General features: G+C 34.4%; 1 protein-coding gene across 3 annotated transcripts in view; it reads right to left on the reverse strand.

Annotated features, from left to right (window-relative positions):
- The window catches only part of FBXL17 (F-box and leucine rich repeat protein 17), a 526,839-nt gene that overhangs the window by 486,255 nt on the left and 14,307 nt on the right, over positions 1-26,277 (reverse strand). For 2 of the 3 annotated variants that reach the window (XM_054487207.2, XM_063665112.1), the window contains exons 2-4: positions 26,083-26,205; positions 23,007-23,264; positions 6,740-6,871 (exon numbers count right to left, since the gene is read on the reverse strand). In XM_054487207.2, the coding sequence (XP_054343182.1) occupies positions 6,740-6,871; positions 23,007-23,264; positions 26,083-26,205 (513 nt within the window). The remainder of the gene's footprint in view (positions 1-6,739; positions 6,872-23,006; positions 23,265-26,082; positions 26,206-26,277) is intronic. The other variant, XM_063665111.1, reaches the window with a different exon arrangement.

Here is a 26,277-nt window from a genome sequence, read left to right on the forward strand (position 1 = left end):
ATTGGTGTTTCTATAGCACTATCATGAGACCAGGATCTTCTCTCTTTGGCAGTATAACTCTTGTTTAATTCTTCAACACTTCTCACAGTGCCTGGCACATAGTAACTGTTCAAATGTTAATGGAACTGAATGAACATCTGAAACAAGTGTTAAGGAACAGAGTACAGAGTTATCAGTTCATGAATTCATTAAAATTGCCATTAAATCTACTGGACAAAAATCAAATGGTACTAGCTTCTGAATCAAAATATCACAAAAATATAAAACACTATGTTTGTAATACAGAGAAACTTTGTATAAAATACTGCAATTCTATTATTAATTATATTCATATTCAAATAGGATTAAGATTAACACTAAATACTAGCTTTCCTCTTTGATAATTTCAGGAATTTTCCTAGAAAAATTTTTAAATACACTTCTGCTGGTACTTGCAGCTTCTCCTGAAATCAATTATCATCCTAAAAAAATGATTTTCTACTTATGCTAATAATTAACTACTTCCTTTGATGTCTCACAGCTCTGGTCCATAAGTGTTTTAAAGGGAGATATGTCTTTTGGAAGTTGCTACTTGGTTCAAAGGTGTGTGGATTAGCATTACAGGTAATGTATCTATGCAATCCAAAGAGCTAGAGAAGAAAAGTTGGGGAATCTAACAGATCTGGGTTAGAATTTTGACTTTGACACCCACCTGTTGTTAACTTCTTTATGCCTCAATTACCTCACTGGTAAAATTGGATAAAAATAGCTACCTCTGTGGTAGTTATGAGGATTAATTATATAAAACAGCATAGTACCTGGTATATTAAAAATAATAAAAGATAACTTGTATTAAATATTTTCTATTACCAACAAATGACAGCAAAATCCTGAGATGTAGTTGCTATAGTCTAAAGGTTTGTGTACCCCCAAAACCCATATGTTGAAATTCTAACCTCCAAGATGATAGTATCAGGAAGTGGGATCTTTGGGGAGTGATTAAATCATGAGGGCAGAGCCCTAATAAATGGGATTAGTACCTTTATAAAATAAGACCACATGGAGCTTGTTTGCCTTTCTACCATGTGAGGACACAGGGAGAAGGTGTCTGTAAACTAGAAAGCAAGCCCTCACCAAACACCAAACCTGCCAGTGCCTTAATCTTGGACTTGTCAGCCTCCAGATTTGTGACAAACACATGTCTGTTGTTTGTAAGTTATCCAGTTCGTAGTATTTTGGTACAGCAACCCAAATGGACAAAGACAACAGTAAGGTGAGGTTCAGTATCTTTAGGTCACCTCTTTAGAACACCACATTCAAATATTACTGATCACTGGAAACTACCATTCTGGCTTTAAGTAAATGCCCCATCCATTAAGAGGGGAAAGAACACTGAAGATGAGTATATACTCTGGATGATTTGGGAGGCTAAAGTGAGTACTTAACCCTTTTGTACGAAATCCCTCAAAAATGTAAATTATTTATGTCTGGTATTACAATTAAACTCACTTCACAAGGAGTATTTGAGAAATAGGACATCAAGAGTACAGGAGGGGATCTAGGGGTGCAGACAACCAATCTCCTTAATATATTAACTCACATATAAACCCATTAATTTATTAACTCTATGGTGAACAGTAAGAGTCAGGAAATGGAAGCTTTCACATAATGCTGAATTAACTACTGCTATCTAAACTCTGACACAAATGTTTATCTTATATACTACTCTAGTTGATTATCAACATGGCTACCAATTTTTTCACTTAACTGCTACAACAGCCTCGAAGCACAACAAAGAGAAAAAAAAAATTAAACTGTCAGTGGCTAACAGGTAAAATCAGACTAGGTGATACCAGACATTGATACAGCCCAATTCAAATTAGTAAACTGCAGAAAGCAAATAATAGGCTTCACTATCCTCTCCTGATAGGAGAGGAAAAAAATCTTTATTGAAGCCTTCTTGTGTTTTGTGGCAATGAAACTCATTTGGTGCTTTACCTCTTAATCTCATTTAGTCTGATCCTCATTAGAACATGTATGAAGTACTATTGTATCCTTTCTGCAAGGAAGGAAAACAAAGTGCAAAAATTAAGATAACTAAAGCAAGTCACATGAGTAAGAAACAGCAGGATCAAGGTTTTAACTCAGTTCAGTGCAACTCAAAAATGGCGTTTGCCTCCATCTCCCCTTAAAATGCTTTCAGCCTAGGGGGTCGGGGGGGAAAGCATGGAGAGGCGAATTTGATCCTACATCATTCATGTAAGCCTCCAAAGGATGAAATTTAAAACAAGATTGCTACAGCAGCAGCCAAAGGACTCTAAGAGAAGTCACAGAACTATAAAACTAGTAAAATATCAACTAAGAGACTGAAAAGTAAACAGTCACAATTAACTTTCAGGAAATCAACTTTCAATTAGGAAACTTTAATCATTTCCCTATAACTTTCTGAAATCTATTCATAGTATTACTATTTTCTTGACAATTGAGTAATCTATAATAGTTTACAGCCTAATTATTCAGAACAGAAAATGTAAAAAATAGACCAAACACACACATAACGCATACAGATCTACATCAAAAATGCTCTGACATAGGACATAGCACAGAAGCTACTTTTGGAATAACTCTTAAAATCCCAGTACTTTAAAACACTGGCCTATAGAACAAATGGCAGGTAATCTATCTGACCTCATCGTTTTACAATGGAATAAAAAGCCACCCAAAGAGGTTCTCTGTCCAAAAAGTAGAGAAGCAGAATCTGGTACAGGGAAATTAAAGAAGCAGAGGAAATATACTTAACTGAGGTTTCTAGATAATTAATAACTATATGCTCAAACTAAATATGACTTAAAAATAGCTTTGTGGCATGCACTATACAGAAGTGATATAAAACCTATCACTAGAAGAGACAGACACATACAATATGCTAGACCCTCACTACAGTTGTACTCCTCAAATCTATTTGTATAGTCAACACAAGAGTTTTACAGCAAATGCAAACTATACCTATGTAGGTACATGACACTTGTCTCACTCAAAAATAACTGAAACAGAACTCAAAGAATTCTCTTTTGGGAAAATTCTACATCTAAGGCCGGGCATGGTGGCTCACACCTGTAATCCCAGCACTTTGGGAGGCCGAGGTGGGCGGATCATGAGGTCAGGAGTTCAAGACCAGCCTGACCAACATTGTGAAACTCCATCTCTACTAAAAATACAAAAAAAATTAGCTGGGCGTGGTAGCTGGCACCTGTAATCCTAGCTACTCAGGAGGCTGAGGCAGGAGAATTGCTTGAACCCAGGAATTGGAAGTTGCAGTGAGCTGAGATCGCACCATTGCACTCCAGCCTGGGCTACAGAGCAAAACTCCATCTCAAAAAGAAAAAAAAATTCTACATCGAAGTCCTCAGTTCTCTGCTTCACTATAACTCATTTAAGGCAAATCATTATCCTCACTTTCCACATAAATAAAATTTCTCCCTCATAAACACAGGAATCCTTCCCCTTTTCTAAAGTTTATCTTACTTAAATCAGTGCCACAAATAAAAATGTTCTACTATCTTACTACTTTGTGTAAAATGGTTAGTTCATCCTGTAGCATTATAGATACAATTACTTTAAATAACTTAAGAAGAAATTTTCCCATTAAGGTCACATAAAGAACAAAAATGTAAAATAAACCATAACATCAGCAGAAACCATCAGCAGAAACTTACAGAGGCATTACATCCTTATAGTTACATCAAGGACACAAAAGCTATGTCACACAAATATACAAAGACAATGCTGCCATCTAAAGGCCAAGATATAATATGAAAAGATGTATGTATACTCAAATACTACCAAAATAGCTTGATATTTTAAGTCAGCAAAGTTTATACGAAAATTATGCTATGATTATTTTTAGACTCTGCAATTAAGCTATAATACTCTTTTTGAGAATATTCAGTTTATTAAGAGAATTAGCAAAATAATTTGACTGATGATCAGTATTTGTCAAAGCATAGTTGAAATTCTTTTGGCATTCTTTCTGACAGTGTTCTCTGTACGTACCTGTATTAGTTGCTAACTTAAAATATTTGTTGTTACATTACTAAGAATAGGTGTCAAAGTAAAAACATCCTAATTACTTAAAACTGTGGCTTCGCAAGTATTTAAATATTTCTCCTTATTTCATAAATTTTAAAAATACAAACTTCCTACAGGAGGTTGGTTATCAATATCTCAATTATCCAATAAAGAGTTCAAATTATTCTAAATTTCCTTTTGTAATAAACTTAAATGGGAAGAACTGTAGTGAATTAGCCTTTAAGACTTAGCAAAATGACCTCAAATTTCCAATGAAATGAAAATGTTAAATAAAAAAAAACAAATACAAAACTGATTCCCTTAGCATTTACGTATATATTTTTAACGTACTGAAATATTGGAAAAAAACTAATGTGAACATAACAAAAACCTTAAGAACATAAACAGTTGCTTTCTTTGGGAAACCATTGGCTAAAAATTGTTTGATGTGCCAATAAAACTATTTCTTTATGTTTACTCAACAAGAAACATAAAAGTGAACAAATATCCTATTGCTTGAGAAATAGAAAACTTCTAAATTGAGATCACCATCCTTTAATTTACCTTGGATGTAAAGTGAAAACCAAAAGTTAGGTAACAAATACAGTTGTGATGCCATAAAAACTACTATGTTTTACATATCTCCTATAAGTCAGACTTCGTACTAGACAACTTAAAGATACAGTGTCATTTAATCCTCAAAACTATAACTAGCAAATAGACAGATTTCAATAACCTCATTTACAAATGAGGTGTAAAGAACTCAAGTAACTTTCCCGGGGTCACAATGCAAGTGAGTGGATACCAATATTCAAAAATTCAGTCTAACACAGACCTAACTTCTCTTTACAAAATCCTACTGTCTCAAGAATGACTATTACATAAAAATTATTAAATGTTATGAACTCCAAGGGGAAATAAAAAGATCTCTTCATTTTTGAAATACAACTAAAAAAGCAAGTCTTCTTTGTGGTATACTACACATTCAGGACTACCCTGACAACATTTTCAAATACAGACATGCATTGCTTAATGACAAGAAAATGTTACGAGAAATGTGTCATTAGGTAATTCTGTCATTGTGTGAACATCATAGAATGTACTTACACAAACCTAGAGCACACAGAAAGCCCTGGGCCATATGGTATAGCTTTTATTGCCCCTAAGCTGCAAAGCTGAACAGCATGTCACTGTACTGAATACTGCAGGCAACTGTAATACAATGGTATTTCTGTATCTAAACATAGAAAAGGCAAAAATACAGTATAATAATCTTACAGGACCACTACTGTATATGCTATCCACTGTTAACCCAAACATTGTTATATGGCCCACAACTGTATGTACGCTATTTTTCAATTTTATCATCATTCTCAGTAAACTATCGCAAGAACAAAAAACCAAACACCGCATATTCTCACTCATAGGTGGGAATTGAACAATGAGAACACATGGACACAGGAAGGGGAACATCACACTTCGGGGACTGTTGTGGGTTGGGGGGAGGGGGGAGGGATAACATTGGGAGATATACCTAATGCTAGATGACGAGTTGGTGGGTGCAGTGCACCAGCATGGCACATGTATACATATGTAACTTACTGCACATTGGGCACATGTACCATAAAACCTAAAGTATAATAATAATAATAATAATAATAATTACAATAAAAGAAAAGAAAAAAAAAAAAAAAAAAAGAACTCCTACTGGTGCATCCTAGTGACAACTTTTTCTTTTAACTGATGGGATGTACCTATCATATACAAACATAAATGCTTTGGAATATTATTCAGCCATAAAACATAATAAAGCTCTGATACATGATAAACACAAATAAGCCTTGAAAACATCATGCTAGCTAAGTGAGACACCAGAAACAAGACCACGTATCATGTGATTCCATTTATACAAAATATCTAGAATAGGAAAACCCATAGAGATAGAAAGTAGATTAGCAGTTGCCAGGGACTAGAAGAAGGGTAAATGGGGAAGGATAGCTAATGGGCACAGGATTTTTTTAGGGGTAATGAAAATATTCAAAAATTAGACATTGGTAATGACTGCACAACATGGTAAATATACTAAAAACTGATGAGTTGTACACTTTAAAAAGGTGAAATGTATTTTATGTGAATTTTCTCTCAAAAAAATTGTAAGATTTTTAAGCATAATACATTAAATGTGTCTGCATTACCCATGTTCATGCTTAAAATATAAAATCTATGTAATTGCTCTATTATATGCTCTAACTTATTGAATCCCATTTTTTATGATACTAAGTAAAAGGCTCTATTTTACAAGAGTACATTTTTCTGGACAATAAAAAAAATTCTAACTGTCTAGAATTATTATAATCCCTAGAGATAGCAGAAAGAACTAGACAACCATAGACTTATGTTTGGCAAACAGATTTGATTTTTCCAATTTACCAGTATTAGTTCACTGTCCACATTTAGAAAAGATGCATTAGCACATGCTAATGAGGGATTTTTAACACGCAAGTACCACATACAAACACCATCTATTCAGTTAAAAGATTGATTTATAAAATCATCGCTTTAAAAGGATTTTTGCTTTTGATTAAGTAGTATTTGAACCATCACAAGAAAATAAGCAGAAAAAAGTCATAAATGAAAGAATTCGAAGGTTAGGAACAAAATGAACAATACGAGGATGATAACAAGTACTTACTAATTTGTTTTCCTGCATGTATATCCTTTGTAATTTCAGACAGCCCTTAGCTATGACGATCATGCCTTCATCTGAGATCTTGTAACACTGGCCGAAATGAATATCTTTGAGTTCTCTGCATTTTGAGCCCAGCTGTAAACAAACAGATTTAGCTGAATGCTCAAAAAATAACAAAGGCAACATATTTCAAGTGAGATTTTCATATAATTTTTTGAAAATAACCATGTCAGAGTTAAATATTTGTTACTTGTAAAATAAGATAGAATGTAAGCAATCCATAACTTAAAACAGTGCCGTACAAACATTTTTAATCTTCTAATTTAACTCTCTGTTTCAACCAACTCATATTACAAGCCCACCAAGGTATGTATATTCCTTAACAGTTAAAAATTACATATCTATAACTCCAGTATTTTTTTTTTAAAGACAGGGTCTCACTGTGTCGCCCAGGCTAGAGTGCAGTGGCTCAATCATGGCTCACTGCAGCCTCAACCTCCTGGGCTAAAGAGAGCCTCTTACCTCAGCCTCCTGAGTAGCTGGGAGTATAGGTGTGTGCCACCACATCTGGCTACTTTTTAAATTTTGTTGTAGAGCTAGGGTCTCGCTATGTTGCCCCAGACTAGTCTCAAACTCCTGGCCTCGAGCAATCCTCCCATCTCAGCCTCCCAAAGTGCTGGGATTACACGTGTGAGCCACTGCACCCAGCCTCTCTTGAGTCTTAATAGTGAGGAAAAAAATATAATGCTTAAAGGAATAAATTATGGTGTATTCATAAAACTGAATATTATACAACCACTACAATTGGAACAAACATTTGACAAAATGTATGTAAGCTTTTATAGTATAATCCAATTTTATAAAGAAATTATGCATATTTAAATGCATACATATGTATTTGTGCACAGAAAAGGGACTGAAATACACACCAAGGTGTTCACAGTGGTTAATTCTGATTAGTGCATGAGTGAGTTTTTATTCCCTTCTGCCTATGAATCTTCTCTAATTTTTTTAATAAACATTGCTTTTGTAAGAAAAAAAAAACTTCCAAGTTCTGTCTCAAGTAATGACATCAGAAATATATGTGAGTTCAGTTACTTTTCCAGGGGTGGGGATAGATATAAACTATATTATTATAATCTAGGCTGCACTACAACCAATAACATATTCCTATAGAAATGTAAACTCCATGAAGACACCAGCTTGTCTATTTTGTTAAATAAGGTATCTCTGGTGCCCGGTATCTTACACTTAGTTGATACTTAATAAATATTTGTTAAATGAATGAAAAGGCTGATCAGGATTATGCACTATAAAGCAGCTCATTTTAAATGGGCAAATACAAGAAACCATGATTTTGGCCTCATATACTACTAAATTCCAGTTAATTCAGTGGTTCTAACTGGCCCATGGAGAGAATTCAGGGGTTCCAGGAAAGCAGATTTTTTAAAAGTGCATGTTCATTTTTTATGTTATCCTCCAAATGAACTTTAGCCTTTCCTTATTATATGAAAAACACTGCAGTAGCTTAGCAATACCTGAGACTTTGTAAGCAATAGAAATCAAAGATTATTTCATATATCACTGTTGCAGATACCTTGAAATATTTTTCATTAGTAGTCATCATGCTCATTAGCTATCAGATTTTTATTGAATTCATTAAAAGAGGCATATATATTTCTATAACAAATGTTGAGGAAACTAAATCCAAAGCCAACAGTGGGAAAAGCAAAGAAGTCTACTAAAGAACTCTCAACAGGCTCACATATGTCTGGCAGTGAGGCTGAGGTTGGGGCTAAAAATACTAGAATTCTTGAAAGTCTGTTTAAAAAGTGGTTAAATCCTTAGATCACCTCCCCATTACTGCACAGCCTGACCTTGCTGTTTTTCCCACAATGGCAAAAAAAATGTATCTCTCTGGGGAGAGCAAAACATAGGGTTTTTGGACTGGGGTATACCACATATAGCTGAGAACCAAAGCACAATGCTGAAAATATGGGGATTTGTGAAAGTTTATACAGTGAAAATGGAGGAATTCAAATAAACATTTCTAACCCATTTTCCAGAATGAAAGGATATCAACTTCCAGACTGAAAGGGCTTATCCACGTGTCCAGTACAAATGACAAAAATAGACACATGGCAATGCAAATCATCATAAAGTTTCAGAAACAGGAGTTTAAAGAGATTCTACAGACTTAGAGAGAGAAACTTCATAGAAAGGATTAGGATGAAAATGCAACAAACTTCTTAACAAAACTAAAAGAAAGCAACAGTCCAATGCCATCAAATTCTGAAGATAAATTATTTCTACCCTAGAATTCTGTACTCGGGATTCAGACTACGAATTAAGTGTAAAAGCAGAATTAGAGATGTTTTCAGACATACAAGTTATCAAAAGATTTACCTCCCATATACACTTTATCAGGAAGGTATTGGAATCTGTGCTCTATAAAACATGAGAATACACCAAGGGAAAGAAAACATGACATCTGGGTAACAGAAGATCTAACCCAAAAGCAAGAGAAAGAAAATCTTAAGGATAACGGTGGTAAGATACTTAGATGACCACTAATGCAATCACACTTGTATACGAGAAGTCCAGACTAGACTATCCCAGGCAAATCTGCTGTAGGGCAGTAAATGTAATTAAGTATTCACATATACACATACTAATGCAACTGGAGGAAAGCTTTGGTCTTCATTAGTGTTAAGAATATAAAAACTAGGTAAAGAAATAAAAAGACATTTATTAATTTCAATGAAAACAAAATGCTTTAGAGAAAAAAGGTAGGTACATAATTATAGAATGTAAATACTGAATACTTATTTAACAAAAATTATAATAGAATTATGTTGGAAGGATGAGAGGATAAGACACAGGGAAGGAAGTATAAGTGAGCTAAATCCTTATCTTTGATACAAGGAATCAGCAATAAACAGTCAAAAGTGAGTAAGTTTTTTAAAAAATACAAACAGACATGGCAGGGGAAAATGTTTTCTCACTCTGTAGGAAGCCCAACTAGTCTGATTCCCGGTCTCTCCACTGATTATTCTGTATTTAATAAACTGAATATTTTCAGCTCGTATGTATACTTCTTCCCCTTGTGAATAAACTGCACACAGGGAGCAAGCAATCTTTACTTCTCTATTTGGGGCCACTCTGCTGGTCAGCCTAGTTAGTCAATGACTAGTCAGCCAAACTCCAGAGTCAGGTTAACAATCCCATTTAGCACTGTTTGTAAGCAACATTCTCCACCTTAGATTTTCTGAGTGCTAAAGCTGACATCTTGCTCCTTCATCACTATTTCTTTGTCACACTTATCAATTTGATAACATCCTGAGCAGTGTATAGGAGGCCCCATGAGACCTCAACAGTTAGTACATGAGCTAGAAAAACGGAGAAATAAAAGAAGAGAATCTACATATCAACAGAAGGAATAAGTGTGGTTTTTGGTGAAGTCTTAGACATCAATGTGTGTGGACAAGTTGGTAGAACCTCAGGTTAAGACACGTAAATCACAGCGCAGCAGGCTGGGAAAATAATTTAAACTGACTACATGGTGTTTTGACATTGAAAAGTAGCTTTGGTGGCTTTATCTATAAAGAAACGACTTTTCATACAGGCCACATGGATAACCACACAAAGATGAGAACCATGCGGATGGCATATGCAGAAATTACCAGCATGTGAGGTAAAGTCAGATATGGGGAACAGTGCTATTATGATTTACTACTACTGAGTAAAACCATCATTTAATCTCACTGCAGAAACTGATATTCTGTTTTAGACATCACTGGATATAACCAGCAAGACCGGACCCAAATCAGTGCCTATCTGCACTACTCACCATTACGCCATCCACAAATGTCCTAAGTTCCAGACTATCCAAGCACTGTAAAGTCAATCATTATAACTGATATATTTACAATTTGGCTGATAGTCTTTAAATTTCTCAATGTTGTATTCATCTATGACCCACAGAAAAACATTCAGAGGGCATCAACCAAATCCTACAAAAGCATCACCATTAGGATGCCTTAAATCTAGCACAATTAGTACTCTATCTAAAAACCATAGAAATAGAATACAATTCTTTTTTTTTTTTTTTTTTTTTTTTTTGAGACGGAGTTTCGCTCTTTCGCCCAGGCTGGTGTGCAGTGGTGCGATCTCGGCTCACTGCAACCTCTGCCTTCTGGTTTCAAGCGATTCTCCTGCCTCAGCCTCCCGAGTAGCTGGGACTACAGGCACCCGCCACGACCCCAGGCTGATTTTTGTATTTTTAGTAGACATGGAGTTTCACTATGTTGGCCAGGCTGGTCTCGAACTCCTGACCTCATCATCTGCCTGCCTCAGCCTCCCAAAGTGCTGGGATTACAGGCGTGAGCCACTGCGCCTGGACGAATACAATTCTTTTAAATAAAAAATTATCTATCCAGGAAGACAGTGCTAGAGACACTGGAGCTCTACTCTGTCAAAAGGGAGAAATCCTGTTAAGTGCCCTGGCGTCCAGCTGAGACACCAAAAAGATGGTATCTTGGGAGCAAGAACTATGCCCTAGAATAAGGCCTATTCTAGATGATCCAAGTTAGAGGGATTTGGGAAACACCTTGGGCTTTCCACATAATAAAGCATAAAACTGAACACAAACAAGAAAGGATGATCATTCAGTAACTGTAACGCTTGCTTTAAAAGAAAAGATTTCTGGTTTTCAGTCTCGCATGTAAGGAGTTTAGAAGTTGCCACTCTGTTCTAAAACATAAAAAGCTGAACACACTGAAAAATTAACAATTCTTTTTAGATCCATCAGAGAAATGAAGACACAGACCAAACCACTGCCACAAAACTGCAGAGACAGGCAGATGCAGAGAAGCACAACTCACCAGAAGAGAAACTACTACCAGAAACCTCAGTGGGAACCAAGGCTAGAGTAGGAAAACCTGAACTCTGCATTTGACAAAATACTGGAGGCACAGCGTGGATAAGTCTGATAATTAAAAATTCCAGGGGGACCTAGTTATAAGACAACACTCATGCTTTTGTGAGTCTTATCTACAGGAGCTCTACCAGGTCTTCATGGAGAATACTGGAGAGAAATCACCTCATGCATACAGCAATGAGAGGAGAAAAGTAACCATTTTGAAATATGCCAGAGCATTCTATTATTTTTAACAAGGCCTGTCCTCAGGAGGAACTATTTTACCAGAGCCTAACCTGTGGGAGTTTTGTCAGAGCCTAACCTTCCTAGGGGAAGGGAAATACTGAACTCCAGCCAGTTGTAGCCTTCCATGTAAGGAAAGGGATATACCGAACTCCAGCCCTCTCTAGCCATCCCAGCCCACCTAAGGGTAAGGGGTAAAAAAGAAACACTGGTAAAGGTAACCCAGTGGCACAGACTTGCCAAAATATTAAAACCTAATCCTAAAACTATAGATCATTTCTCCTCTCCCCACACCTAACCACTACATTACCAAAGGCCCATTTATGAAAGTTGCATTTCCCAGTATAGGCTGAGTATCCCTTATCCCAAAATGTTTGGGACCAGAAGCGTTTTAATTCTTGAATTTTTTTCAGATTTTTGAATATTTGCATTACATTTATCAGTTAAGCATGCTTAATCTGAAAATCCAAAATCCGAAATGTTCTAATGCGTATTTCCTTTGAGTATCATGTCAGCACTCAAAAAGTTTCCAATCTTGGAACATACTGGATTTTGGAGTTTTGAATTAGGGACATTCAACCTGTGCATCATGTCCACCTTTCAATGAAAAATTAAAAGGCATACTAACAAGGAAAAGACAATTTCAGGAGACTGAAAAAAGCATTAGAACCAGAGCCAGATACAGCAGGAATGTTGGAATTACCAGGCCAGAAATTTTTTAAAACTATGATTAATATGTTAAGAGCTTTAATGGGAAAAGTAGGCAACATGCAAGCACCAATAGGCACTATAAAAAGATACCTTAGTAGATGGGACATGGTTAAGGAAAAAGTCTGAGTTTGAGAATATAATAGAAAGTTCCAAAACTGAAAATCAGTAGAAAAAAGACTGAATAAAAATGAACAGAATATCTAAGAACCACAGAACAACTACAAAAGGTATAACATAAGTGAAAAGTGAATGCCAAGAAAAGAAACAGAGACAGGAACAGAGAAACATTTGAAGCACTCGTGACTAATAATTTACCCAAATTAAGATCAGATACCAAACTACAGACCCAAGAAGTTCAAAGAATACCATGAAGGAAAACTGCAAACAAACAAAGAAAAAACTACACCTAGGCATATCATTTTCAAACTACAAGAAATAAAAGGTTTAAAAAAAAAAGAAAAAAAAAGTAAGAAATCTAGAAAGAAGCCACAGGATAAAAACACCTTACCTACAGAGGGGCAAAAATAAAAATTATATCTAACTTTTCCTTAGAAACCACGCAATCAAGAAGAAAGTAGAGTGAAATATTTAAAGTTTCGAGTGAAAAAAAACCCCAACAACCTAGAATTCTGTAGCCTGTGAAATTATCTTTCAAAAGTGAAGGAGAAATAAAGACTTTCTCAAACAAAAAATGAGGGAATTTGTTGCCACTAGACCTGCCTTGCAAAAAACGATAAAAGAAGTTTTTCAGAAACAAGGAAAATGACACAGGTCAAAAACTTGGATCAATACAAAAAAAGAATGCATCAGAGAAAGAATAATGAAGGTAAAATAAAAACTTTTATTTTCCTTATTCTTAATTAAGCTAGCAGATAACAATTTCCTCAAAATAATAACGATGTATTTCAGCATATACACACAGATATATATGCTTATATATGTGAAGTAAATAATATCAATAATATAAGGGATGAAAAACTTTATTTATTTATTTATTTATTTTTGAGACAGTCTCACTCTGCCCCTAGCCTAGAGCGCGGTGGCGTGATCTTGGCTCACTGCAACCTCCGCCTCCCGGGTTCAAGCAATTCTTGTGCCTCAGCCTCCTGAATAGCTGGAATTACAGCCGTGCACCACCACACCTGGCTAATTTTTGTATTTTTAGTAGAGACGGGGTTTTGCCATGTTGGCCAGGCTGGTCTCGAACTCCTGACCTCAGGTAAGCCACCTGTTTCAGCCTCCCAAAGTGCTGGAATTTCAGACATGAGCCACCGCACCCAGCCAGAAAACTTTAAAATATTTTGTTATTATAAGATATTTTCACTACCTGTGATGCAGTACAAAGTTATTTGAAAGTGGAGTTGGTTATAAATGTATATTGTGAATTCCAGGATAACCACTTTAAAAAGTAAAAGAAAAAAAACCAACTATGATTGATTGCTAAGGAGAGAAAACTGAATGATTAAAATGCTCAATTACAACCACAAAAGGCAGAAAAAGTATGGAAGACAAAAATATTAGCAAAGAACTAGGGCAGCAAATAGTAAACATTAACAGATATCGTAGATATTAATCCAACTACAGAAATAATCTCTTTAAACATCAGTGGTCTAAAAACACCAACTAAAAGACAGATTGTCAAAACGGATCAAAAAACAAGACCCAACTCTATGTTGTCTACAAGAAATCTACTTTAAATAGACAGAAATATATAAATTAAAAGTAAATGGATGAAGAAAGATATGCCATATTAATACTAATCAAAAGAAAGCAGAAGTAGCTATATTGAGTTCAGACAGAGCAGGCTTCAAAGCAAAGAATGTTATCAGCGATAAAGGGGGACATGACTTAATGATAAAGGAGTCAACACTCCAAAAAAACCCAGAAATCTTTAAGACATATGTACCTAACAACAGAGCGTCAGAATATGTGAAGCAAAAAATGACAGAACTAAAAGGAGAAACAGATGAATTCATTATTATAGCTGAAGACGCTTACCACATGATCCAGCAATCATGCACCTTGGTTTGTATCCAAAAAAGTTGAAACAATTATGCCCATGCAAAAACCTACACACAAAAGTTTATAGTAGTTTTATTTATAATTACCAGAACTTGGACATGCCCAAAATGTCCTTCAGTATTTGAATGGATAAACTGTGGTACATAACAGGCAATAGGATATTATTCATTGCTAAAAATAAATGAGCTATGAAAAGACATGGAAGAACCTTAACTGCATACTACTAAGTGAAGGAATCCAATCTAAAGGGGTTACATACTATATGATTCCAACTGGAATAATAAACATTCCGGAAGAGTTTACAAAGACAATAAAAACATCTGGGGTTGCCAGGAGTTAGAGGGGAGGAGTGAATAAATAGGCAGAACACAGAGGATTTTTAGAGCAGTGAAAATACTCTATACTGTATCTATAATGGTAGATACATGTCATTATATATTTGTCCAAACTCATAGAATGTACAATACCAAGAGTGAACCCTAACATAAATTATGGGATTTGGAAATAAAGATATATCAATGAAGATTTATTGATTATAATAAATGTGTCACTCTGGTGAGGGATACTGATAATGGGAGGGGCTATGCATGTGAGGAATAGGAGTATGTAGGAAATATGCAAAATTTCTCAATTCTGAAATGAACCCAAAACTCCTCTTTTAAAGGCTTTTAAAAGTCAAAAGAGCATTCACAAAAATTAGGCAGCAAACAAAATTTCAAAATTTCAATGAATTCAAAAGTGATCTGAACAGTGAACAAAACTGTAAATTAAGAGAGTTGTAAATTGAGAGAAAAAGTACTTAAAAGCAATCCTTCAGAAATGCTTAAGAAGAATTACAATTATTTACTAAAATAAAACTGGGAACAGCTATAATAACTTCAGACAGAGCAGACTTCAGAAGAAGAAAAGTTATCAGGGATAAAGAGAGACATACATAATGACAAAAGGGACAATACTCCAGGAAGACATAATAATCCTTAACATATATTCATCTCACAAGAGTGTCAGAATATGTGAAGCAAAAACTGTTAGAACTACAAGGAAAAATGGACAACTTCACTATTAGAGACCTTAATATCCTTCTATCTGAAATGGAAAGATCCAGCAGGCAGAAAATTAGTAAAGGCATAGTTCAACTCAATGAAACCATTAATTGGATATAATGGATATCTAGAGACCACTTCATCCAGTAGTAGAATACACATTCTTCTCTAACTCACATGGAATATTCACCAAGACAGACCGCATTCCAGGTCATAAAACACACATTCACAAATTTAAAAGAATAAAAATTATACAATGTCTGCTCTCAGACTACAATAGAAATAAAATAAAAATCAATTACAGGAAAATGATGAAAATATTCCCAAAAAACGTAGAGATTTAAATAACACTTTTTTTTTTTTAATTTTACTTTAAGTTCTAGGGTACACGTGTACAACGTGCAGGTTTGTTACATAGGTATACATGAATGACACGTTTCTTAATAACATGTGGGCAAAAGAAGAAACTTCAGAAGAAATTTTAAAATATTTTGAACTAAATGAAAATAAAAATAAAACATCAAAATTTATGAGATACAGCAAAAGCAGTGTTTAAAGGGAAATTTATAGTTTTGGATGCCGTTGTAAATGAAATCGTTTGGATTCTATTTCTTTTGGGGTGTGTAGAAATACAACTGATTTTTTTGTATTTTGATTTTGCATCCTGCCACTCTGCTGAAATCACTTATTAGTTCAAATGCGTTTTTTGTGGTTTCTCTGGGGTTTTCTATTCATAAAATAATGTCATCTTCGAATACAAATAGTTTTACTTCTTCCTTTCCAATTTGGAAGCACTTTATTTCTTTTTCTTGCCAAATTGCTCCTTAGAACTTTCAGCACAATGTAAAACAGGATTGCCAAAAGCAGGCATTCTTGTCTTATTCTTGATCTTAAGGAAAAAGTTTTCCACCTTTTATCACTGAATATGTCAGCTGTGGGTTTGTCACATATGGTCTTTATTATGATGAGGAAGCATCACTCTATTCCTAGTTTGATAGGTTTTTGTTTTGTTTTGTTTTTTCAAGAAAGGTTGCTTATTTCACCAAATGCTTTTGTACACCAATTAAGATGATTTTTTTTCCTTTCATTCTCTTAATGTGGTATATTACATTGATTGATATTTGTATGCTGAGCCACCCTTGTACTCCTTGGATAAATCATAGTAGATTACGGTGTGCTGAATTCAGTTTGCTAGCATTTTGAAGATTTTTACATACTCGTTAAAGATACTTGTCTGTAGCTGTTTTTTGTTTGTTTTGTAGTTTCATTTTTGTAGGGTCTTGGGCTGGCTAATGCTAGCCCCACAGAATAAGTTAGGAAGTGTTGCCTCCTCTTCAATTTTTTTGAAAGCGTTTGAGAAGGACTGGTGTTAATTCTTCTTTAAATATTTGAAAACATTCATCAGTAAAGCTATGGTCCTTAGTCTTTCTTCACTGGAAATTTTTTTAACTGATTCAATCTCCTTATTTATTATAAATATATTCCAATTTTCTACCTTTTTCTTTTTTTGTTAAGAGATGGGGTCTTGCTATATTGCCCTAGCTGGAGTGCAGTGAATATAGCCTCAACCTCCTGGGCTCAAGCAATCCTCCTGCCTCAGGCTCCTGAGTAGCTGGAACTCAGAATTTCTACTTCTTGGGTCAGTTTTTCTGGTTTCTGTATTTCTAGAAATTTTTCCATTTCTTCTAGGCTATCCAATTTGTTGGTATGCAGTTATTCATGGTTTTCTCATACAATCCTTTTTATTTCTATAAAGTCAGTAGTAATGTCTACTCTTTCATTTATGATTTAATAATTTGAGTCTTTTTTTCTTAGTCAATCTAGTTAAATGTTTGTCAGGGTTTTTAAAAATCTTTTCGAAGAACCTAGTTTGATTTTCAATAATTTTTTTCCATAGCTTTTCTGTCCTCTATCATGTTTATCTCTGCTCTGGTCATTATTTCCTTCCCTCAACGAACTTTGGGTTTAGTCTGCTCTTCTTTCTCAAGGTGTACGCTTTGATTACTGCTTTCAGATCTTCTTTTTTAATGTAAGCTTGTACAGCTATAAACTGCCCTCTGAGCACTGCTTTTGCTACATCCCTTGAGTTTTGGAACGCTGTGTTTTCATTTTCACTCATCTCAAGATATTTTCTAATTTCCCTTGTAATTTCTTCTATAATCCATTGGTTGTACAAGACTCTGTTATTTAATTTCTACATATCTGTGTATTTTCCAATTTTCCTTCTATTATTGATTTCCAGATTCATTCCATTATGGTTAGGGAAGACACACTGTATGATTTCAATCTTTTTTAAATGTATAAAACTTGTTTTGTGATCAAACATATGGTCTATTTGTGAGACTGTTCCATGTGCACTTGAGAAGAACGTGTATTCTTTTGTTGTTGAGTGTACTGTACATATCTGCTAGGTGCAATGCGTTCATGGTACTGTTCATCCTCTGCTTCTTTGTTAATCTTCTTCCTGGTTGTGCTATTCATTATTGAAAGTGAATTACTTAAGTCTCAAACGATTAATGTACAACTGTCTGTTCCTCTCTCCAAGTCTTTCAATTTTTGCTATATATATTTTAGGGATTCTGTTGTTAGGTACATATATGGTTATAATTGCTATATCTTCCTGAAAGATTAATATTTTATTATCAATATATAATAATTCTGTCTCTTGGATCCCTTTTGGACTTAAAATCTGTTTTTTGGATAATAAAACAGCTATTATAGTTCTCTTCTGGTGTGGAATATCTTTTTCCATCCTTTCAACCTCTATGTAGTTATTTTTATCAGTTTTCTTTATTCTTCATATGGCTTTCAATTACCGTCTAGCATCTTATTTCAGCCTGGAGGACTCCCGTTAGCATTTCTTGTAGGGCAGATCTATTAGTAACAAACTCCTTTAGCTTTTGCTTATCTGGAAATATCTTAATGTCCCCTTGAGTGCCCCCCTATTCTTTAACAGTTTTGACAAATATAGAATTCTTGCTTGACTTTTTTTTCTTTCGACACTTTAAATATTGTTAGCCCACAGCTTTCTGGCTTCCATAGTTTCTGATGATAAAACAGTTGTAAATCTTATTGAGGAGTGCTTGTATGTGATGAGTCACTTATCTTTCGCTGCTCTGAAGATTCTGTCTTTGACTTCTGACAATTATACTATAATGTGTCTCAGTGTATATCTCTTTGACATTATCCTCCCTGAATTTGTTGAGTTTCTTGGACGTATAGATGCATATCTTCCACCAAATTTAGGAAGTTTGGGCCATTATTTCTGCAAATACCCTTCCTGCCCCTTTTATTTCTCCTTTCTTTCTGGAATTACCAAAATGTGAATGTTTTTCTGCTTGATGGATGTCCCACCCATCTCTTAGGCTCTACTTATTTTTCTTCACTCTTTTTTTTCTCTTTCTTAGACTCAATAAATTCAATTGTCCTATCTTCTTTCTTCCACCTGCTCACTTCAGCTCTTGAATCCCTCTGGTAAATTTTTTATTTCAGTTATTGTACTTCTCAGCTCCAGAATTTCTATTTGGTTCTTTCCATAATTTCTAGCTCTTCATTGATATTCTCAATTTGTTCATACATTATTTTCCTAATTTCCTTCATTTCTTTGGCCACGGTTTCCTTTATGTCTTTGAGCATACTTCAGATAATGGATTTAAAATCTTTAGTAAAATCTTTAGTAAATCCAATGTCCAGGCTTCCTCAAGAATGGGTTCTATTTATTCTTTTTTGTTTTAACGGGCAATACTTTTTTCTTTGCATGCCTTGTAATTTCTTGTTGAAAACTAAATATTAAAATATTGGATTATAATGTGGTAACTTGGGAAATTAGATTCTCCCCACTTCCCTACGCTTCACTGTTTTTGATTAATCAAGGCTTAGCTTGTGTTCAGCCAGTGTTTCAAAAGAGATTTCCTTGGATGCCAAAGCTTAAAAACAAAACTAAAACAAAAAACAAAAGCACTTATCCAAGTCTTTGCAGACTGGCTCTGTGCTGGGATATTTCTTTAAGACTTAGCCATACCATTCACAACTCTGCCTTGGCCTTTACTTCTTGCTTGTACTGGACCTAGCAAGCACACAGTGATAAAGTTTACAGTCTTCTTAGGTCTTTCCTGAACATGTGTCCTGCCCTGGGCATGCATGTGGCTTTCTAAATTCCCTTCTATACACTGAGGCTGATTGTCCTAATTTCAAAACAAAAACAAAAATAAAAAGAAACTCTCTCCCAGGCTCTTTGTCCTAGGTCAATTGTATGTCTCACCATAATCTATTGCCCAAAGAAGCTTGCCCAAAAGCAAGTTTTTTTCATTTGCCTTATACTGTGTTCAATCAATGCCCACTAATTTTCCTCCCTGACTGGGTTCTAAATTAGGTAAAACAGATATATAAGCACCTGCATCAGCCCTTCAAATAGCTCTCAGGTAGGTTGATCAGACAAATGAATAATTTGCAAATTAGGTCTGCTCTGCTCCCTCTGGAACCAGGGATCTGGGTCCCACACTGGGAACTCGGACTGTTATCTTCAAGACTGTTGCCAAGCTGGGGAATGGGTGAGGCACAGGCAAGTAAAAAAGCCACAAAGCATTCTTTCCACCTTTCAGTTGCATTTTTCTTGTCTCAGCATTCCTTTGGTTGCTATAAACCTTTGACGTTTCCAGAGTTCTGACAAAGTTGGATCCGATAGTTTAGGCTTGTTTTTCAATGTTTTTGTGGAGAGGTAGGGTTTTGGAGCTGCCTGCTCCAACATTTTGCTGATAGTACTCTAAGTAGTTATTTTTAAAGACCTAAAAATTGATAGCATAGCCAGATCAAAATGTACTAATGTAACATTTATTATTTTTGTACCATTTTATCTGAAAAAAGCCTACAGCGACTTATTTACAGAAATTTCTACTGAGCTCCATGAGCTGGAGTGTTAAACTGCTAAAACTGCATATAATTGAGTCACATTAATATAGTAACTTAATGTATACAATTTCTTAGATGTATTTTAATACTTTGACTACTATTATCATTTATTTGCTGGCAAGTGCTAGATGATAACAAAATATTAGGAAAATTGAAACAGCCCTTTATTCTTAAATAGATTTTTCCCCTAGATACATGATTGTAGTTTTAAAAGATATATACAATAGGAACACATTCCACTGGTAAAATTATTTTGAGTGACTATTATGAAAATAAAAATATAAATATTTCAGGGTGGTATTTCACAAAGAGGATAGTATTCAACCAAAACCAGCCTGATTTTTTTAGGTGCTTCACCATGCTTAAGAAATATTGTTAAGCAGAATCCGATAGTTAAAACATTAGAGTCTACATCTATTAGAGCTCCAAATTGAAATGCTATAAGCAACTGTTTTTGTAAACAAACTGACAGAATTCAAAAGGCACACATATTTGGTATCCGCTAAAGTCAATCAAAATTATAGCAGTTATAAAGAAAATATATTCTAAAGAAATTATCAATAAAATTTACATATATCAATCTAAAACATTTCTCAATTCTTACTGACAGAAGAGGGAAAAAACAGAAACAACTTAATCTGTAGAATTAACAATTCAGTCAATTGCTAAATTAATGAGTTCAAGAAAAAAATAACAGTCCCAGGCAAATCATCAATTATGACTAGTTCCCTCTTAGGCTTTCGTAACTCTATTATACATTTTAACATAACACTGTCAGTTTACTAAAACCATAATATAAATCCATAGTCAGATTTATGAAATATCACTAGGTCATAAAATTAATTTAGTGAATGGGTCAAGGCCAACATTTAACATAATAGTATAGAACAGAATAGATAATATCCATGTGCATTGCACATAAGGATATGTATTGTTTCATAAAACTTAATTTCTATTTTAGGTATATATGAAAGCCATTCTCTTCTACTATACCCATAACACTATTCCATCAGAGGAAAGAGTCTATTATGAAATCAGACATACCTAGCTGTAGCGGTCTTAAGTACAGAAAAATATTCTCTACACTGCAATGAGATCCTATGTAATTACTTAAGAAGAAAACTACCTAAGGGAAAAAAATTTGTTTTGCTACTTTTATCAGAATATTACCTCACATGTAACTAATTCATAATTCAGAAACCATAAATATCTGAAGGAAACATCTAAGTAACAGGCTCCAAAATACCTCACATTCTAGAGAAGATTTACATAATTACTCTCAAAGTTGTAAATGTAAGATAAATTCATAATACTTGATTGGCATATTAAATGTTGCTCCTTCTCTACTTCAACCATGACTACGATCTTATTCTTTTTCACAAAAATTACTAGGTATACCCTAAGAAGTCTGCTAAACTACTACCTATTTGTGTTATATCAGAATTAAATATGAAATAGATTTAATCCAGTTCTTAATAAATACATACACCTTTTTAAAATGTTTCATTGTGAAAAATAAATTGCTGAGAAATTTCCATCAAAGTAAATAAAATCATGCTATATACACAAAATATATATTTCTTCATAAAAGATTAATTTGTTTAAGAACTTCATGAAATGCTTTGCTAGTAAATAATCCTGTAAATAGCAGAAATGAATCAAGAAAAATATTAAAACAAATAAGACTTTTTGCACAATATGCCTTTGCAAACAAAATAGGCTCCCTTGTAAGTTGGTAACATTCTTAATATATAAGTTGTACTGACACATCCAGTACTCACTATTTAGGATAGAGTCTTCCCAAATTTCTTCTCATACCAAGCTTTCAGTTAATTCATACATAAGGTTTAAATTTAAGGATATTCATCTGTTGAATAAATAATCCACTCTGAGCCAAGAAACCTTAAATGCCATTTCCAAAGGAAGTATAATAAACAGAAGGTATGCATAATACTATTTTTAACCCAGTTATTGTACCAAATAGAATTAGTCCTTTGTTCTAACTTTTATAATCTTCAATTTGGACTTCCATTTATCCCTTAAACATTTAGATATTTAAGCATGTATGTCATCTAGTATAACAAAAGGGGAATTAAAACGTTAATTTTTAAAACCTCATGCTGACCAAAACTACGCAGTTGCCCAAAGCAAAATGTGGTAAAAAATTTAAGTAACAAAAGCATAAATTTATAAAATGGCTGGTCACAGAAGTTCAGGCTCTCACTATAAAACAAAGCAGTTAATTTACTGATTATAACCATGGCACTCTAGTTAACTAATCTAAACAAATATTCATTAATAGGTAAAAAGGATGATTCACTTGAGTCTCTGGGAATTATTTTTAACATAACCATTTAAAATGTTGTTGCTAGAAAATATTTTGAATGAACTCAAGTAAAATCACTTTATAAATGCTAAAATTTACCTGCTTGAGTCCTTCATCAGTGAGTTTGTCCTGGTTGCCTACATGCACTTTCTGAAGTAAAGGACAGTGAGAGGCAACAGCAATAATAGAGGTGTCAGAAAGTTGTTTACACCTGTAGGCTGTATACCTAAGAAGTCCAGGACATTTAAATGCTAAAACACATACGCCATTATCAGACATACTGCGACAATCAGAAATGTTGATTTCAATTATATTCTGACTTCTTGATGCAATTTTTTCCAATAATTCATCAGTGACCTGTAAGAGAAAAAGCAATAAATTTAAACTTTTGTTAAAAATAAAAATGTATTTTCCGTTTTTTAATTAAATGTTCCACAATAAACAATATACTAATTAGATTATAGCATGAACAATACAATCAAAAGAGAAACCGTCTTAACATTGAAGCATAACAAGAATTTGGTATAATAAAAATATTGTAATTGCTCTTTGTCCCGAATTCTTGTCACAGATTTCCCAAAACTCTTGGAATTTCCTAAGCAATAGAATTTCTTTAGTTATTCATAACAAGCCCTTTAGACCATATTTGAGTTCATACTAATGAAGTGACTTAGAGTGGGAGGCCTAGATGGCTTCAGAATGGGGGCTGGTTACCAGAAAAACTAAACCCTTGATTAGAGGGTGATAACTTTCAGCACTACTTACAGGAGAGAAAGGAAGCTGGAGATTGGGTTATAAAAACTCAAATGACAGAGATTCAGATGGTAAACACATCAAAGTGCTGAGAGGGTGGTATATCCCATACCTTGCCTTCTGCACCTCTTCCAGTGGGCTGGCCCTGAGCTATATCTTTTATAATAAACCCGTAAATATAATAAGTATTTTCCAGAGTTCTGTGAATAGTTGTGGCTAATTATCAAAACCGAGAAAGAAATTAAGGGAACTCACAAGTTTATAATTGGTCAGTGAGAAGTTCAGGTGGCTTCTGGGACTTGCAACTGATATCTGAAGTGTGGGTAGTCCTGTGGGACTGAGCCCTTAAACTCAGTGATACCTCAGGGAGTTAGTTGAATTGAATTGTTGTACATCCAGTTAGTGTCAGAAAATTATCGGTTAGTGTGGAAAAACTCCACATATTTGATGTCAGAAGCGGTATCAGAAAACACCAACAAAGGATATGTGTTCGTTTCATTAAAAGTCTAAAAACCTATCCTCAGTGGGAAAATTCAAATTCAGCAAAAACTCACCACAAACAAAACTATACTGAGATTTTCAATGTTTCACTTTCCATTTGTAACCCATGAAATAGTATACATCAGTAATAATGTTATATGAATCTTCACTTTTACACTTGATATCAGATGATACCACAGCATGTAAGTTTTTAATCTTTTACTGTTTCTATGAGAAACAATACCTCACATACAATTCATAGGTTGGAAAATACACCATTTTGCATATCAGAACACCGAAGACTAGATAGAAATGTCCACATCAAAAAGTTTTTCTCAGACGACTCAATTCATCTGGTGAAAAACTCAGATGGCCATCTGAATTTTTGTTTTAAAACCAGCCTCTACATATTCTGTGCCCAATCACCACATTTCCAAAATACAAAACAAAGTTAATGTTATTATTCAAGTCCTTTCAGTAAAAATAACGGAGACAGAAAATGCAAATGAAATTTAGAATAGAAGGAAAGAACTACACTGTTAAGGCAGCACTTGGAGTAACAGCCAAAGATAAAACTATCTTCGTTTATGCTTGTTGGAAACAGCATAAACACAGTTCTTGGAAAAGTTAAAACTCTGACATACCTCTCCTTTTATTTTTTACTTTTTCATCTCCACACCTTACTAACAGCAGCGGGCTGGGTGGGGAGGGGGTTGGGGTGGGGGACGAAGCTATTATTAGCCTGAGTTCATAATAAATAACTCAAACATTCAAGAGTAATGATGTAACAAGCTGATAGATTGCTTTACACATATCTGCTCTCCATTCTACTGCCCACAACTAACTCCCTCACCATTCTCCTTGGATATAAAGGTCATGAACCCAAGCAAGTAAATAACAAATTATCTTAATAGTTTTAACCTCTTACCAATGAAGGAGAAAAACAGAAAGGGAACAACTTATACACAAATCCTCGTGAGCTTGCTTAACTTGGTTAAAGTGTATGTTATACACACACAAACACATACACTACCAGTGTGCTGGAGCTGGCTTGTAGCAACTCAGAAGAGTTCATAGTGCGCCCCTCTTTCCAAATCTGCTTTCAATGGCATTGGTCATGGTGGGAGTATTTATGTAATAGAAATTGGCAAATACTACAAATCAGGGCTTTTTCTTAAAGACAGTTGCTAAACATATATCAGCACACCAGTAGTAATATATCATGGCAGAATTTAGAACACGTTTAGTACTTCAATAAAATGCTATTCTTATTGATATTTTTACACATTTCTAATGCCAAATACCATCAAGTTTTAAAAATGGAATCTAACAAGTCAAAAAAACTGTTTGCAACAAACACTACAAACTCTTTTTTCCTAATTTATGCCCCTATATAAACACATTAGGCAGCTAAGCAACAGGAAAAGTCCACCAAAAGAAAAGTTAAAGAAAAAAAAAAGGTTATCTTAGCCCATTTTACTTCCATTTCTTCATCTGTAAAGGAGAATAAATAATAGTGTATACTCACAGAGCTGTTGGGTGGATCAAATGAACTAGTATGTATAAAGCCCTTAGAACAGTACACAGCAACAGAGGCAGTGCTACAGAAATGTTTGCCATCATTTTCTACTATTAAACTATCTGTAATATGATCTCCCACAGAAAGAAGTTTAATAACTTTTTGAAAAGGTAATGAAAAAAGACAAAAAGACCTAAAAAGCAACTCTAAATTACCAATCTACATGAAAAACTATCTTGTTTACTATGAGAATCTAGCTTTACCTTGAAATCACATACACAAAAAACTACAAAAGCACAAAATTGTAGATTATAGTCATTTGAACTATCTTAAAAAACAAGAAGACAGTAAAGATTTCTGAAGAGGAATAAAGATATTTTTTGAGTAGGTCATATGAGTGTTACTTAGAATTGGATTCCATACCTGCTGACGACTACTAAGATCCAGCTGCTTCCAAAACTGGAAGTCTAAACAAAGGTCACGCCAGTACTTGCAAACCAATGATGCGGAAAGGCAACGCTCATCCAGTGACAAATTGGAAAATATCTGTGAATAAAAAGCGGTACCATATAATATGTGCTAAACATTTTCAAGGCACAGGAAAAGGTTTTTATTAGT

Source organism: Pongo pygmaeus, chromosome 4 (genome assembly GCF_028885625.2).
Source record: "Pongo pygmaeus isolate AG05252 chromosome 4, NHGRI_mPonPyg2-v2.0_pri, whole genome shotgun sequence".
NCBI classification, from domain to species: domain Eukaryota; kingdom Metazoa; phylum Chordata; class Mammalia; order Primates; family Hominidae; genus Pongo; species Pongo pygmaeus.